This window comes from Boleophthalmus pectinirostris, unplaced genomic scaffold, assembly GCF_026225935.1.
Source record: "Boleophthalmus pectinirostris isolate CB_2022bp ecotype Guang Dong unplaced genomic scaffold, ASM2622593v1 HiC_scaffold_3, whole genome shotgun sequence".
In the NCBI taxonomy this organism is placed as follows: Eukaryota; Metazoa; Chordata; class Actinopteri; order Gobiiformes; family Gobiidae; genus Boleophthalmus; species Boleophthalmus pectinirostris.
The window spans coordinates 23,902,914-23,921,285 of NW_026571299.1; the positions used below are offsets into that span (position 1 = coordinate 23,902,914).

The following is an 18,372-nucleotide window of genomic DNA, read 5'->3' on the forward strand; positions in this document are numbered from 1 at the left end:
AGCTGCAGTGGCCACTGAAGGCAGGACTCACTTACATTTGGACGTTTTTGACTAGAAAGCTACAAATTTTGCACTAAAGTTGCCAAAAATGGCTATGAACAGTAATGCTATTCAAAATTTTTACTGTATTTTTCAGACTATAAGTTGCACTTTTTTCATGGTTTCGGTGTTTCCTGCAACTTTTACACTGGTGCAACTTATATATTAAAATTTTTACACTGACACCCACGAGAGGCTCTAGTCTTGTGTGTCAGTATCTAGTACTACTATTACTCCTGTACCGCTGTCACTTCGCACTCTATTGCCCATGTCTCCTGTAGAAAACGCCGCTGTCAAATAGTGAAATATTCAGCTGAAAACGGTAATTGAGTATCAGAAAGAAAGTTTGGAGTGAGTGAGAAACTTGTGATTGAGTGGTGGAAAGTGGGAATGGAGAACACAGCTTCATGGCAACCGGGAGGGTGCGCCATGAAATTTTCCTGGAAGTCACTGGATGAATCGGCAAAGTCTGAACTTCAATGACGGTCGAACCCATCCTGTCGGGATTCAGAAAGGCCGGAATAATTCTAACTGGAACTGATGCTGAGTCTGACGACAGCTACACAGAAGAGGAAGTGGCGCTCCTTTTACCTCATGGATGTATGGTTTATCTCCGGAGGTCACACAGAAATGACACCGAGGATGAAAAATTCTATGGATTTAGTGATTTGGAGTGAGATTGTGAGTTTGGTAAACTTATGTTCTGTTGTTTATGCTCTAATTATCTGAATAACTGTTAATATGTTACGTTAACATATTAACGTCTGTTCAGTCTGATGGTCTCTGCTCTATTGTTATTACTAGAATTTGACTTTTAAGATGAAATGTCGCTTCCTGGTCTCTGATTTTATAAAACACATTTCCCCAAAAAGTGCAACTTATATTTTTTTCGTCTTCACTGCGCATTTTTTGGCTGGTTTGAATTATATTCCAGAGCAACTTATAGTCAGAAAAATACAATAATTGAAATGTTTAAAGGGTTTAACCTTTTAAATGGTCAGTTAACATTATATTATTATCATGTTGCTTTTCTTGCTTCACGCCTCACTTCTGACACTAGTCCTGGTGTTAAATTTGCAGCAAAAATGAAAGCCAAAAACGTCAATGTAAAGATGCCCAAGATTTTCAAACGAAACAACAAGCTAAAGCATAAATCCTTAAAGCTTTACCTGTTTGAGGATATTCTGCTCCCTCATGAGCTTCTGTCTCTCTCTGTTGGGTTTGTTGACCATAATTTCTAAAACATCTTGTCCGTTGTTGGGAATGTCCACCACAAAAATCACCAAGTCCTCCAGGAGTTTAGTAACTGCTCTGGTGAAGAAATGGAACAAACACAAACATGAGCATTAGCATGTCATGATAACAGGTACTCACTGTGTGTCCACGCTGTTACTCTGTTACAACCATCAATGACACTCAACTATGACTCACATACAGGAGAGTCATGGATTTTTTTGTCTTGAAAATAAAATCAAATAAAAAACCAAGGATAACATCAAAGTCAACTGTCTTTCCTATTCAATAAAAAATGTAAAGTAAGATATTAACAGTCCCAGTTTTGAGCATGTGTCCCTTGTCCCGGCAGATTTATACAATACATTTATACAAATCAGTGGTTTGTCCCAGTTTTATACAAGAAATGTCCCAGGTGTCCCTATTTTTGACCATTCTGATCTAAACCAGGACTAAACCAGGTCTAAACCAGCACTAAACCAGGACTAAACTATGGCTCAACAGGACTACTTCAAGTCTAAACCAGGACTAAGCCAAGACTATTTCTGGTCTATTTCACGTCTATTTCACGTCTAAACCAGATCTAAACCAGGTCTAAACCAGGACTAAACCAGGTCTAAACCAGGACTAAACTATGGCTCAACAGGACTACTTCAGGTCTAAACCAGGACTAAGCCAAGACTATTTCTGGTCTATTCCATGTCTAAACTAGATGTGAACTATGTGACTATGTGTTAACTATGTGATATTACGTCATTATTTTTGCTTCATTATACACACATTACACACATTAAGCAGTAAAACAAAAACAAAAACTCTACCTCCTCTCATTCTGTGTAATCGTTCCCTTCTCCAGTTTTCCAGCGATGGAGGCGAGAACTTTACTCGCGTCGTTTGCAAAGTCCAAGTCTCGGACTTCAGCCGGAGACACGGGGACAATGGCAAACGCCTCTTTGTCCTCCTTCTGCGCAGACGTACCGATCTGCACATAGCAAAACACAAAATAAAACAATGAAATACCTAACTTTTAATACTTAAAATGCAGATTTGTTGGCCTAGTTTATGGTTAATGTCTCTGTAATTCCATACCTATCCATATCAAACAAAAACTGACACAAAGTTTAAGGTCTACTCTGGGTTAAAATAAGTTCACCTTATTTGTGCTGACAAAGAAGCAGCCATTGATAAATGTGATAAATAAAGAATAAAGTAAAGTAGAGGTGCACTCACTCGGAGCATGACGGGCTTCTCCTCCTCTTTGTCGATGGGCTGGTTTGTGCTGTGGACCCACGTGTTTGTGCACAAGTGTCTGAGACGAACGTAGGAATTTCTGAAAAAGACATACAAAATCAATCATAAAACACATTTCACTTTATGTTTAAAAAGATTACAATAGGATATACAGGGTGTTCCAAAAAAATTGATATCATTTCGCAGGTCAACTGAATCTGCTCACACACACTCACCCAAGACTGTGCAGCTTCAATGCAACATTTGGAAAAACTTCACCAACTGGCAGTGTTGGGAAGGTTACTTTTAAAACGTATTCCCCTACAAATGACAGATTACATACCCCAAAATGTAGTTTGTAACGTAATCCATTAAATTACTTAAAGTGAGTAACGTAATCTGAATACTTTGGATTACTTGATATTGTCATGCTTTTTAAAACGACATGAATGTACCAACCACATCCTGAAAATATATGTTTGTTCTCTTCAAATTGTCTGTTGAGCCCAAGTCTCTTGGTCTTTTGCTCCTGGTTTACTCCTGGTTTAGTCAAGTTTAGTCCTGGTTTAGCCCTGATTTAGTCCTGGTTTAGCCCAAAATGTGAAAAAAAGAAAATACCTCTATGTAATCCATTTATTTCAACAAAGTAACTGTAATCCAATTACCACTCATTGAAACAGTAACTGTAACCGAATACAGTTACTCATAATTTGTACTCTGATTACGTAACGCCGGTACATGGAATCTGTTACTCCCCAACACTGCCAACTGGCAAACAAATTTGAACTTGGTATCAAAAATGTAAATAGCAAGGCTGTTTATGCAGGACTAAAGGGTCTAGTACCATCATCAACATCAGAAGGTCAAGCAAGTTCGTCAAAAACTCTTGCAAAGCCCCAAGAAGTTCGTATGTTTGGAAACCCAGATTCCTTGAATGACTGTTAGGTCTACCAGATCCTTTAGTTCTGTAGTTTGTAGTTTGTAGTTTACATTTTTGGTACTAAGTCCAACTTAGTTTGCCAGTTGTTGAAGTTTTTACAAATATTGCATTGAAGCTGCACAGTCTTAGGTGAGTGTGTGCAGCAGATTCCAAGACACAAAATGACTTCTCTTTGGGAGTGAACGGCTCAACCTGAAAACAGAACAAAAACGAGAGCAATCAGAGATATCAACCTGGTCCACATGAGGCATGGTGGGTCAGTTCATCACCACAGAAGCAGTTTATGAGGAGTCCAGCCCATATTACATGATCATTATATCCACAATACAATGTGTGTATGTGTACAGGCCCATGAACATTTGTGTGATATTGGTCACACATGAGAATGTCTGTGTTTACTAGTTTGTAACCAAAATGTCATTTTTCATGAGTTGTGTGTATGTTAGTTGTGTGACTGTAGATCATTGTGTTGTGTATTACCAAAAAAACAAGAAATGGAAATTAATTTTGTTCCAATTAGAATTTTAACAGCTACACTGAAAGAGAAAGGAACTGTGATTATCTGAAAAAACTATTCATATTTGACAATACAAATGCATAGAATTATGAATAGATAAAATCTTTTTTGAGATTTTGACACACTCCTGTTGTTCGTGCTCGATCCTTCGTGGAGTTATGACCAAAAACGCATATCTGACCTTGGTTACCATGACTTTCAAGTGACCTTGACCCGTTTCAACCTGTAACATCCAGTGTACCCCAGTTATGTGTGTGCCAACTTGTGTGATGATTGGGTGAATATTTTAGGACGCAGATGGTTCAGAAATTGTCGAAATTGCCGATCCTTTATAATGGTGTGACCTTTCAATTGACCCGTGTGACTTCAAATGACCTCGGATTGTCACCAAACTTTTTTTGAGGCAATTTTGGTGACAATCCATAAATGGCGGAATTATGGCAGGTGGAGAGACACACACACACCGGGTGAATACAAAACTTGGTCAACCCTTCGGGGACCATGTAATAAAAACATTAAATATAAAACTGATCTGTTTCTATACATACTGTGAAAATTTGAGGTTATTTCAACAAGAACTGCCCAAATTATTGTCCTACACAATGATGTCAGATTTTTGGGAACACCCTGTATAATACTGATTATATAGGCAAGGCAAGGCAAGGCAAGTTTATTTGTATAGCACAATTCGTACACAAAGTAATTCAAAGTGCTTTACAGAATAAGAAATACATTAAAATCATAATAAAAACAAATCGAAACATAAATAATCATGAAGATTAAAATTAAAAAGAGAGACATAAATTGGAGAGAAGAGTGCGGAATGAAAACCTTTCAGTTATATGCACAGTTAAACAGAAATGTTTTGAGCCTGGATTTAAACAGCATCACAGAAGAGTCTGTCTCACATGTTCAGGAAGACTGTTCCAGGTTTTAGCTGCATGAACCTGAAACGCTGACTCCCCTTGTTTAGTCCTGACTCTGGGCACCAGCAGGAGGCCGGTCCCTGAGGTCCTCAGAGTGCGAGATGGTTCATATGACACTAACATGTCACAGATGGACTTTGGTGCTCGGCCATGGAGAGACTTGTACACAAGCAGAGCTGTTTTAAAGTCTATTCTCTGAGGCACAGGAGCCAGTGCAGAGACCTGAGCACAGGACTTATGTGCTCGTACTTCCTAGTTCGAGTAAGGACCCGAGCTGCAGCGTTCTGGATGTTCTGCAGCGTCTCACAGCTCGTTTGGAGAGACCAGTGAGCAGAACATTACAGTAGTCTAACCTACTGGAGACAAACGCATGGATAAGTTTCTCCAAGTCTGCTTTAGACAGTAAACCTTTGATTTTTGCTATGTTTTTTAGATGGTAAAAGGCTGCAGATGTTATTGATTTGATGTGGCTGTTAAAGTTCAAGTCTGAGTCCATTATTACCCCTAGATTTCTTGCCTGATTTGAAGGTTTTAGAGAGAGAGACTGGAGGTGACTGCTGACACTGTCCCTTTGTTTCTGTGAACACTGATCCTCTCTCACACTCCCTCATAAACCCGGCTTCTAACTTTGTGATTGCTCGGTTAACCACCATCTAAAGACTGAACAATGACAGAGCAGCAGCGAGGAAACAAAACAAACACGGAAACGCCCACAGTCATACTTCAGCCGATTTTAGCACAAATTCTGATGTTTTTGTTTGTGAAAAACGTGAAGAGGGAAGAACTTATGATTTTCCCCCATTTGTATTTAACAAAAGTTTGATTTTCAGCTTGTCCCACTGTTGTGACACTCCGATAATCAGTTTGAGGATTGTTTTGTTTGGATTGTAAGAACGTTCTGATCATTATTTCCTGATGCTTTCAGTGAGTTATTCCAGAGTAATCCATGTGTAGAATTCACATACAATGAGATACAATTTCCACAAGACAAGATGAGACATGAGGTAAGATGAAATTTATGACATTATTTGTTATAAATACATTGTGTGACCCAGTTCCAAATTTTTGTCTCACCATTTTTTACTGTATTTCATATTTCTGCTGTCATTGTAGCTTTGCGTTTTGGGACTACAGCTTCTCAAAAATTGTAACTCGCCGGTGCTTAAATCAATTTTTTATCCAATCTAAATGTAAAAAACATGGGGGAAAAAAACTCATAAGATCATTTTCAGCATGTGTGCACAGTCTTGTGTCAATTTTGTCTCACAAGATTTTGTGGCGTGAGATCTTGTCCCATTCCCACTAAATTATGATCTAATTGTAACTGCTAAACAAACTGCGTTAAATATTTTCCCCCAGATTCCCACAATTATTCACCAATCATCATCATCATCATCAATAATGTTCGCCTCATCCCTGTGTAGATTTGTAACTCCTGACTCATGGTGAAGGAGGAGCTGCTCATCAGCTCCATGTTGTAAACACTCATATTAAATGTTCCATCGTGCATCTTGGCCCACCCACACACGGCGCTTCAGTAAAACTCCCGAGTATATCTTTATCTTTAGACTCTCAAAGGTCAAGAGCAAATCAGGACACAGAGCTCCTCATCTCCTTCCAAGGAACTGCATCTCTTTCCAAGGAAATGCATCCAGGGCCAGTAAAGCCAGAATAATTCTATAGAACTCGGGATGGGACGTGAGAAACAACACTGTTATCCATAGAGATACATGCCCCAAAACTACGTAAACATGTCTGGGTCACTACTGGTGAATACATTTATCACACTATAATGTCAGAATACTTTTGAATGAACGCTAAGTTTATTATTTATCATCTCAAAATATACTATGACTTGCAGCTCACTCATTTGTGTGCATCTGTTTTAAATCTCTCCACAACTAAATTAACGTGTCATTTAGTTAAGTAAGACTTATTATACTTTTCACCAGGTATTGAGTATTACTTATGTCAGCATTTTACAAGTTGCTCATTGTAAACCTCAGTGATGATCTAAAAAATTGCTTGATATAAACTGGTCCACTGACTCCCGGATCAAAACTGCAGAAATGAGCCATAGCAAGCAGCAGATATTGCTTTTATTTACTTTTTAAAAACATTGTTTTTGTTTTTATCCATAGGTTTATGGCTAGAAGTTAGATTTTTGCAGTGGTGGGGCATCAGGACCTTCTCTGCTGGCCTAAAAAAATATCTGAATCACAGACTGATGTTAATTATATTATTATTAAATAATTCCAAATGGTCTGTCAGCTTCCTTTCAGAGTTTTTCTGATGCTTGTGCTGCTTCCACACATGCATTTTCTTATTAAAGCATTTAACCAATCACATTTCAACCATCACTTGTTGTTAGGCAGAGTCAAAGTCAAAGAAGTGTGTCTGAGGCCTTCACAATCTATTCTGCAGGCCCTCAAACACTAAATAAATGTCCATGAAACTGTTGCTTCAACCAATCAGATTTTGAGTTGGTATCACCAGGACCTTTAGCAGACGACATCACCGGATTCAGACCCACTGACTGGACAGAGAGTGAACCAGCCAAAGCAGCAAACTGCATCTGTAGCAGAACCAGGTCTAAGCCAGGTCTAAACCAGGTCTAAACCAGGTCTAAACCAGGTCTAAACCTGGTCTAAACCAGGTCTAAACCAGGACTAATCTTGGACTTGAGAGAGCGAGAGAGAGAACCCCCAAAACAACAGAGCAGGGTGTCCGCAAAGCTGCACTGAGCCCTGTGCGGTCGCGGAGCCCCATACAGCGTGGAGTTGAGCCCTGTGCGAGATGCTTTTATAACCATAAAATAGTTCTTGAGGAGTGGATTGTTTCAGACGCAGCACTACTGAAGGCCTAAGTGTGAAATGCACGCTCCGCCACTGGGTTTTTGTTAAATAATTGCAAGTAAGTACAGAGAAGTGGTTAGAGATGGGGGAAGGTGAAAACAGACATTTTCTGAGCATTCAAGCTTCCATTGCAGTCCAGGATTACACAAACATGCATGAATGAATCAAAATACAACTGTGAGTAAGCTAAAACACTACTATAACCTGGTGGAAATAATATGTCCCCTTTAAATTTAGTTACTCTCCCCTCAAGGAGATATAAAGCAGTGAAGTTCCACAATGCACCTTTATAAAAGCATGTTACCTGGGCACCATAGAGTCCCCTCCCCTCAGGGTGGTGGGGTCCAGTTCAAAGATGGAGGAGATGTCGTTTCCGTCGGGCACAGACACCAGAGTGTACATCACTTTGTCCTGAGCGTTTCTCAGACGAGCTCGAAGCGCCTCCTGCTCCGAGTCCAACTACAACAAAACAAATATGTCACATGCCCTAGAGATGGAAACAATACAATATGTTTTATTTCAGATTACATTTACAGGTTAGATTTGTGGAGAGGTGAGCCCCTATTTTAGAGAGTAATGGGGATCCTCAAATAAACAAATAAAAAAAATGCATGTTTTCAATGTAATCTGTTAGCACTAAAAACTAAAACGTAACTCAATATATGCAGTAACTTTAATATCATACTTTGTAGCTTTTTATGTTACGTATGCACCGTATTATGCAATGTATGTCAATATAACATGATGCAAGGCAATATAACAAATCCAGAAGATATAAAAATGAAGTCCAAAATGTAATATTTCTTTTTAAGTTTCAAACTACTCCTAAAATAATGACCTTCAGTTTGTACCATGGCTCACTGAGTCTCTTACAATTCGCCGACTGCTATAACGTTAATTTAATAAGGCAGTAAAAGTCACAGTGTAATGTACAGGATGAAGCACGTCACTGAATAATCCAATCGAACGTCTAAAGTGGCATTTGGCATGAACTAAATGTCAGACTAAATTAAGTTACATCGCAGTAAAGAACCATTAAGAAACAGGATATAGAGACAGTTTTTTAGAGCAAAGCAACCAACCTACACACACTGTATTTAGGAGACACACAGATTCACAAGGTATTGCTGCCATCTACTGGTCATGGAGGTACAACTGCATCAAATATCAACACATCCAAATGAAGCTAAATGACTGTTTTATTATTGAAGTAAATTATAACATGTGAGGTATTTTTTCTAATCTGCCAAAACATGACTAAACATGTTTATTCTGGTGTATTTGGTTCTGAAAAGGTAAATGTATACATTAAAGGTGCAATGCGTAACATTTCTGGTGGGGGGGTAAACAGTATTTTTCTCCATGGTGATGTTATTGCTTTGCCCGGATTGTTCCACAGTTCAGCATTAAACATTTCTAACATTTCTCTGCTCATACCAAATCATACCTGTTTTTAGTGATAGATACAGTTAATGCCCTACTGTGGAACTTTACCAACAAAGCAATAACATCTCCATGGTGATATTCAGATCCAGAAAAGTTACACAGTGTATCTTTAATATAAACTATTTACACAGTACCTGTCAAAAGTTTGGACACTCTTTTTCACTTATGTTTCTTTTTTATTTCCATGATTATTTATATTCTAGATTCTCACCAAAGGCATCAAAATTATGAATGTGTGTATGGTATGTAGTAAACTAAATATTCACTCAAAACTTAACTGTTAAACACTTAAACCAGCCACCCTTTGCTTTGACCACTGCCTTGCGCTCTTGGCATTTCTTGACCCTGACATAAAAGCATATATGTTTCACACAGTATAAACCTTTAAACATGTATAAGATTTCAGTGTTTATGCATTAACTCACTGTGTAACTTCATTAAACAATAATCAAACAAATATATCACTTCAGTGTTTAATATGCACATGTGATGCGCTCAAGAAACTTCACCACTTAATACAGCCTTCACATGGCACAGCTGTGAAGTGAAAAACATTTCAGGAGACTTCATCAAGAAGCTCAAGGTCAAGGGTTTGCTGCTGTTGACAAAGCAAAGGGTGGATACTCAGAGGAATTTGAATATAACATCTAAAAACTATTTTGTTGATTAATTTAACTTTGCTACATAATTCCACATATCTTGCATCATTTATCTGACGTCTCACTCTGGGAAGAATACGAAGATGTGTCCAAAACCCTTTGGTATGTATTTATTTGTTGTAATCTATTGATTGTAACTGAGTGTCCCTTACAGAAGGACGAGACTCCAGACACTCCTCTTCATATTCTGGGTTTACCTGCAAAGGCACAGAACTTTCTTAGACACCATCCACCTGCACCAACACTACTACAACTACTGATACTTCTTCTACTAATCTACACAGTGCGTTACACTGTGTAGTACTGTAAGATCGTAGTATGTGTCAGACTGACCTCTGCAGCCAGGTAATGTCCAGTGGCCAAGTGTTTAAACCTAAAGAGACTGTTCCAGTATCCTGCTCCTCCTCGACACGGGTCGTGCTGCACCACCTAAAACCAATGAGACACGCCACACAAATCATCACACACTCAACATATATTATGCTCATTTCTGCTCATTAGTGATTCTTTGATACACACTGTTTAGAATTTTCATTATAAACCAGAACTGAAGAAGCAGCTTGGATGAGCTGCGAAACGTCTTCAACCAAACTAACTTTTGTCCAGTCAACAAACTGAATTTTTCTCCTCATTATAAACCAAAATATTGATCTAAAACATCTTAAAAATAGAAAACTACTGGGGCTGCAATAATGATTATTTTAGTAGTCGACTTGAAAAATGACATAACAATTTGTGACTTCAATGTGGAGAATGACAAAAAAGTCACAAATTGTCTTTTTTATGTAATAATGGCACAGTAATAAAAAGTCTGTATAGCCCACTTTGATCAAAATAGGATTATAATTATTTAAAGAGTCGACTAGTCACAATTATTCCAATTAGTTGTTGCTGCCTTCTAACTATCTCAGCTCACTCCATTTTTCATTGAACTGTGCTGAGTACAGAATAGACAGGTAATAAGAATAAAAGTGAAAAAAGCTAATCCTGTAGGTTTATATAGCACATTTAAAAACAGACAGTGTTGCCCAGCAGTGATTTTAAACTCTCCAGGGAAGTAGCAGTTCTGATGTGCAACGGGAGGTGTTCCACAGTTTAGGGCCTGCAACAGCAAAGGCTCTGTCTCCTTTAGTTTTGACTCTGGCCCTTGGGGAGTCTAAAAGCAGCTGATCCGATGACCTGAGTGTCCTGTCCGGAGTGAGTGAGACCCCTTGTTTACTATAAACCTCTTCAAACTGAAACTTCTTGTTTACATTTTTGTTTATATTTTAGTCTTTTCTCAAATGTTAATCCTCGTGGATGTGTAAAAGAGTGCACCATGAACTCTGATGTGAACGTGCGTCCCTTTTTCTCATCGTCATGCTGAACAGCTCAGATCTCTACAAACAGGTTCTGAAATGACTGGGACTCTTCTCTGAAATGTTAATGATTCTGGTGTGTTAAACAATAAAAACAACTGGATTACATAACTCATCAATCTAATCACAACTTATTTTTTGACCTTTAAACACAATGGAATCTAGGCACTCCAAAAAGTAAAAAATTGCATGAGGAAATATATAGTTAAAAGACCTTTGTTTAGATGGCCAAAGCCAACATGTTTCAACTAAACTGGTCTTCATCAGGGCTTTCGACCAAATTGGTCTTCATAACTAAGCCTTGATGAAGACCAGTATGGTTGAAACATGTTGGATTTGTCCATCTAAATAAAGGCCTTTTAACTATATATATTTCCTCATGTGACTTTTATGTCTTTGGGGTGCCTGGATTCCGTTGTGTTTAAAGTTTTGACCATTTTTTCAAGAGCACCCACTACTTGCTCCCACTGACTGGAACATCTGCAGCAAACAACCCCATTTTATTTTTTTCTGTTCAGATTATTTTTTAACAAGCCTTACCTCAATCTCCCACAATGCCTTGCTGCTGGTGGCAGAGGTGGCAGACTGGCGTCCCGTGGTGCGCAGAAACACGTACTGTTTTTTGCGGTGGTCGTCACATGTGAGGAACTTCTCCTGCTCCGCGTGGAACAAGCGAACCACATCACCCTGAACAAGGACAAAGCACTTACACATTACACACAATATGACGTAAAGAGGGAGCATTACACTTCTCTGGGGTATTCACTTCTAATATTTTTCATGTTTAGATCACCAGGTTAGCTTTTATGGTTTTGAAAATGCTATATTCGCCGAAAACAATGCATTAACATGTTAAATAGAGTCATTAATACAAGACTTAGACTATTTCAATATAAATGGTTTTATATAACTCCTGAAATACTCCACCATGTCTCCAGCAATATTCCTGACACTTGTACTAAATGCGGTAATCATAAAGGAACTCTTATACACTGTCTTTGGGAATGCTCGGCAATTCAAATATTCTGGAAAGAGGTTATACAATGTTTGACAGAAATATTCAGTGTAAAGATTCCTATGTGTGCAAAACTGTGTATATTAGGAATATATCCAGAAGGTATACTACAGACAAAAATTACTGTTGTTATTGTCGTTGTTATTATTATTATATAATTTTTTTTAACCTATTTTACTTTATTTTATTTTTTAATAAATTAATTTATATTTTATTCTTATTTATCTATTCATTTATTTATTTATTTTTTTCTACCCAATTTTCTTTTTTTTAAAGTACATATGGTCAAATAAATCTCAGACTTACCTGCGACGGATAAATTGTATTGTGCAAATATTGTTTAGTGAATATATGAATGTGTATGTGTGTATGAGTGTGTGAGTGTGTGAATTGGCTTTTTATTATTATTATTATTATTATTTTCTTTTTTTTTTTTTTTTGAATATATGTTGACCTGTATTAACAACGTGGTCAAATTGTTCATGTGAACATTTTTTGTCTGAAAATTTATAAAAATATTGGAAAAAATAAATAAATAAAAAATAGATGGTCACTCCCCCTTTAGAGCACCATCACAACACTTCACATCAGATTTGTGAAGTTGTAGTGTATTATTTTGTATTATGCTTTTGTGAACTGGAGACATTTGTCACAGTGAGGGACAGGAGGACACTGGACAAACAGAATCTTACAGCTAACAGTAAGGAGGGTTCGAATAGGGCCCGGGAGAGATCTCTAAATCACTCAAACATGCTTAGATGACATATTAAACTTCTCAGGGTTTGTTTTCGATGAGGGAACAACAACAACATTAAAACATGGCAGAAAATTCCAAAAAGTACATTTCTCATAATGCCCCTTTTGAACTACAGTTGGTCCAAGATCAAAAAAAATAAATTGGTGGCACTGAGATATTTTAGCTGGAGTTTCCCGGTGCTGTCCAGGGACTAAAACCATTTGATTTGAGCTGAGAAAATGAAAATAATTGAAATTTATTTTGGCTGATACAGATAAAGACAACTGAGATTTGGCTCATAAAACTAAATCTAGACAGAAAGTTGGGTGAAGTTTGTATATATGTAGTAATGTTGTAATCCTGTGCACTATTTTATCAATTAACTCCTAAAATAAATAATAATAAATAATAGAGCCTTTAATCGTCCCATAGTGGGCAAATTTTGGTGCTGTAAGCAAAAAGTACAACAGTAGTAGTGTTAGTATCAAGTTATGGTGTAAAAACATACTCCACACTATTACACTAATTATCAACATTTTGACTCAGACTACTGTATTTTTCAGATTATAAGTGGCACTTTTTTTCATGGTTTGGGTGTTTCCTGCGACTTATACTTCGGTACGACTTATATAATAAAATGTTCACAGTGAAGCATGGAGAGGCTCTAGTCTTGTGTGTGAGTATCTGCTGCTCCTGTTCCTCCTGTACCACTGTCACTTCACTCTACTGCACATGTCTCCTGCAGAAAGAGCCTCTGTCCTGTCTGTATCATGTCAGTCGATAGCACCATTACTTCTGTATCAGTTTAAACAAACTTATAACGACGACTGAGAAGACTGAACACAAATGCCCTCAAAAATAAAATCAGATTTTGCAGATTACAAGCTGCAAGTCATGAAATCTGCAGCTGAAATCGATAATCGTTTGGAGTGAGCGAGAAACTTGTGACACCCGGAGGATGCACCATGAAACTTTCTTGAAGTCACTGGATGGATGGACAAAGCCTGGACTTCTGAAACCATCCTGTCGAGATTCAGAAAGACCCGAATAATTCTAACTGGAATTGATGCTGAGTCTGACGACAGCGACACAGAAGAGGAAGCAACGCTCTGTTTACCTCCGGAGGTCAAGGCTCAGAAGTGCTCAGAAGTGACACCGAGGATGAATTGAATGGATTTAGTGATTTGGAGTGAGATGGAGAGTTTGGTAATATGTTACATTAACAGTCTGTTGTTCTCTGTTCTATTGTTATTACTAGAACTTTTCTTTCATGGTGAAATGTTGGTTCCTGGTCTCTGATTTTATAAAATAAATTTCCACCAAAAAATGTGACTTTTAGTCCAGTGTGACTTATATTTATTTTTCCTCTCCATTATGCATTTTTTGGCTGGTATAGATATAGTTTGAACAAATTAGATGCATAATTGTATAATAATATATAATATGAATAAAATAATTAATAATGATAATGATAAAATAAAAACAATGTACACAATCTTAGTAGAGTAAAAAGTATAACGTTACAAATGATACACTGTTTGAAATACAGACCCCTTTCAGTATGATTTCCTGGTTGTCGCTCCATTTCATGAACAGAACGATCTTCCAGCTCGTGTTACAGTTCACAGAGTTCACCTGAGAAAAACAAAAGTGAATGTTTGTACCATAGTTTTAATATATTTGACATATTTTGCATGATTCTAGTTTCTGTCAGACCTCGTTACAGCCCGGGTTGTCGACGAGCTGATGGGAGCTGGCGTGGAGCGGCTGTCCGGCATTCACAGGATTCAGAACCACTTTGTCTCCGATCACGACCTGCAAAAAATACAGAAACAAGAGCAAGTTAGTTGACTGAGGAAAAAATAGAAGCACAGAGGATCCAATAGGTTTTTTGTGTTTGTTTAAAGGTACATTATGTAACTTTTCTGTTTGGGCTGCACCACCTGCTTGTTTCCATGGAGATGTTGTCGATTTGCCTGGATGTAACACTGTATGACATTGCATTCATTAAAAACCAGGCCTTTTTTATTGTGAGTAAGCTCGCCTCTCCACAAATGTAACTTGTAACTTGGCCTGGTGGAGTGTCATAATGCCATACTGTGGAACATTTCAGGAATAAGAAGTTTTCAGATTCCAGATAATAATGTCATACTGTCAGATGGAGGGCAGTAGTCACATTTCCCTGCTGATTACAGTGTACATAAAATATCCAAAAGATAAACGCACAAATGTTGACTGTGATGTTTCCTGTTAGTGACTAGAGCCTTTCTCCTCTTGTATTACAACAAAATCTGCAATATCCATTTCAGCTGTCTCACATCTGTATTAAATATCATTGGCCAATACAATGTTGTGGTGTCGTCTGAAACACAGAAATAACATCCCCATGGAGACGAGACGGCGTAATCCCTCATTTGTCCTGGAGTGCTTCAAATGTAGAGAAAGTTTCAACAGTAGTTTCAACTCTGTTTTTGCGATCAGGACGTTTCAGCTCTATCCAGAAGACATTTTACATTTGATGATACTGACTTAAGGCACTAGGGCTTCTCTTGGCTCTGAGTAATAAGGCTACACTTCAGACTGCAGGGCTTAATGCTCAATTCGGATTTTTTTGTGAAATCCGATGTTTTTGCGAGGTCGTTCACATTTCCAATTAAATGTGACTTGTATGTGATCTCCAGTGTGAACATTAAATGGCCCAAAAGTGTCCCACATGTGCACTGGAGACACGATGACGTCAACCGCAGCGAGCGTGCTCTGTGTTTACGGAAGTTGTCCAAACATGGTCGCGAGCATTGAGCACCTGGAGATTTTAAAGTTCCTCTCGTACCGGAGCCAGAACATGAACAACTTACTTGTTTTAAGGAGGAGATTGAGAAGGAGAAGGACGAGGTTTTTGGCCGTGGCGTTTTGTGGGACAGTCTGTTGAAAAGAACGTGTGGATGCGGAGACGTAGCCAAGAGTGGTGGGATAGCGATGTGCTTCGCTTCAGTGACACGAAGTTCATTAACAATTTTCCCCTACTTCAGCGCAGAATAGTGACGTTTGTGGCTTGCTGATAACGTGTAGGTGGATGAATGCGCTTTGTCCGTTCAGACTGAAGTCGCATGTCAAAAGATCGGATATGTGTCGGTTTTAGGACCACATATCCAAGTGGCCTAGGTCACATTTGAAAAAATCTGATCTGTGTTGTTCAGACTGTCATTAAAAGATCAGATACAGGTCACATAGGGGTCAAAAAATCGGATTTGGGTCACTTCAGGCTGCAGTGTGAACGCAGCCTAAGTCCAGCCCTAGGCCACGATAACACTCTGAAACATGATAGATTGCTACATAGGCCGGGACCCAGGTACACCCCTCAGGATGCTTTTTGCTCCTTTTTTCCACTATTATTTCCTGTTATCTTATATCTTGGACCATCACGAGTTGATAGGGACCAACCCCAACTCTGCCCCATTTGGTCTCAGGGCCCAAAAAACACAGTTTTTAAGAAAAGCTATTTGCGAAATTATGTAACTGTAAATATTAAGGTATATTATAACTGCATACATGGTCAAAAAACCCTAAAATTTTACATGGTGTATCCTGACACATAGGGGAAACTAGCAGAAAAATATTCTAGGGCTTGCTGCCTTTTTTCTGTCAAATATCATCCTCAGCATACACCAAAAGACAAAAAAAGTCTGTCTGCCTGACAAATTGTCAGCAAAAGTAATCAAGCATTTTATTGCATATATCACTGCCTCAAATGATAACAACAATAATAATACTGAACAATAACCAGCTCAACAATAATACTGAAACTACTTTTATGCCACTGACACAATAACAATAAAACAGGACTATGTTTTAACTCTTTCCTCCATGAAGATGACATTTGAAGACCCTCTTGTTTCCTTAATGTTGTGTTTTGACACCTCCCCTATATCACTAAAGACGTGATTTGACGACCATTAGAAACGGTTCCGGTTTTTTACATGTAAACAGCGGCTGCGATAGGTGGAGGCCACTACAACCCATACTAGGCTGACCAACAGGATTCAATGATATGTTTTCGCCGATTGTTTCCGAAGGTCATCAAACTAGTGACTATTGTAGCTTTGATTGTGTTTTCGATTTTGCACCTGACCAGATAAACTCTCATTTTCAGTGAGCTGTTATAAACCTGTAAATGAGTTGAGTCACATTTAACCATCCATAAATGAATAGTTCAGAGCCTAAGGTTTCCAGAGATACCAAATATGTCTGTGTTTCAATAAAGTTCAAAGTGTGAAAATCATTTATAATCACTCGTGGAAGTCTGTTTTCTTTTATGCAGTTATGCTCTATGGGTAGCCCTGGTAATATATGTATGGGTTGTTCCTAGTAGACATCCAACGGGGAAAGAGTTAAAGACTGTGTCATTAAAAGACAGGAGCTGCAACAAATAAATAACAGAATGAAAATATAATTCGCCCTCAAAGTTATTTATTCAACCTTCTGTCAGCCAACTCAAATTTTACCATATTACAACTCAAAAACAAAAATCTTCTTATTACTGCTAAGAAAATATACACATGATAAATACTGAGCCCTTGTACGGAACAATAAGTCACTATAGTAATAATTGTGACAAGCCTATTCGCACAGTTAACTCAGAGTGGGATGAATCCTAGTGCGACCACTATTGAAAACTTTTCTACATCCCCATGAAGACAAGCAAGTCTTGTACCCTCCAGTAGAAAAGTTACATAGTGCACCTTTAATACTAGAGCCTGAAAGACCAACAGAGGGCGGCAGAGGACATTTCTACTCCAACATATGCGATTAAAACAGAGAAACTATCCAAAACCAAGTATATTACAAAGTATGCATGCTCATGTCTCATCTTACATAATAAACTGCTCAGACCAGTGGCTTGAAACCTGACCTGAAACAGCGCCCTCTTTGTTCCCTTGATGTAATGTCCTAATTGCAGAATAAACAGACTTCAGATGCCATCTGTATAAATAGCTGAAGGCCACTGATCTCATTGGGAGACACTGTGGTTATTCTGGTGTCTACACAAACAGTGCAGGTTGTGTTTGGGATTTAGAGAGATGCTGGAGCTCAGGAGCTTAAACAGGAGCCAAAGACAGAGCCAGAGTCTGAGCTGGGCAGGTGCCACAGGAGGAGGCTCTGCCAAAGGGAGGTTTAAGATCTGAGGACTAGCAGACACCAGAGCAGGCTGCACAGGGAGAGGGAGGGATGACTTTTGGATTTACTGCCAGTGATTTGTCTAATGTTTATTTGATGCAATACTATACAACATTCTAGAGGGTCTACTGTTTCATACTGCGATGGAAGGTAGCTCAGAATTCAATGGAAAAATCAAACAAATTATTCTTGGTTGAATAAAGACATGCTCTGTGCAGAGATTAGTCGACCAAAGGTAGATGT

The 18,372-nt window shown here is 38.3% G+C and overlaps 1 protein-coding gene across 1 annotated transcript in view; it reads right to left on the reverse strand.

Moving 5' to 3' along the window:
- The window catches only part of LOC110158704 (inositol 1,4,5-trisphosphate receptor type 1-like), a 264,915-nt gene that overhangs the window by 179,151 nt on the left and 67,392 nt on the right, over positions 1 to 18,372 (reverse strand). Inside the window, 9 exon segments of the mRNA XM_055160081.1 lie at positions 1,209 to 1,350; positions 2,094 to 2,254; positions 2,503 to 2,602; positions 8,045 to 8,199; positions 9,998 to 10,042; positions 10,179 to 10,274; positions 11,744 to 11,890; positions 14,506 to 14,589; positions 14,671 to 14,769. Coding sequence (XP_055016056.1) covers positions 1,209 to 1,350; positions 2,094 to 2,254; positions 2,503 to 2,602; positions 8,045 to 8,199; positions 9,998 to 10,042; positions 10,179 to 10,274; positions 11,744 to 11,890; positions 14,506 to 14,589; positions 14,671 to 14,769 — 1,029 coding nt within the window.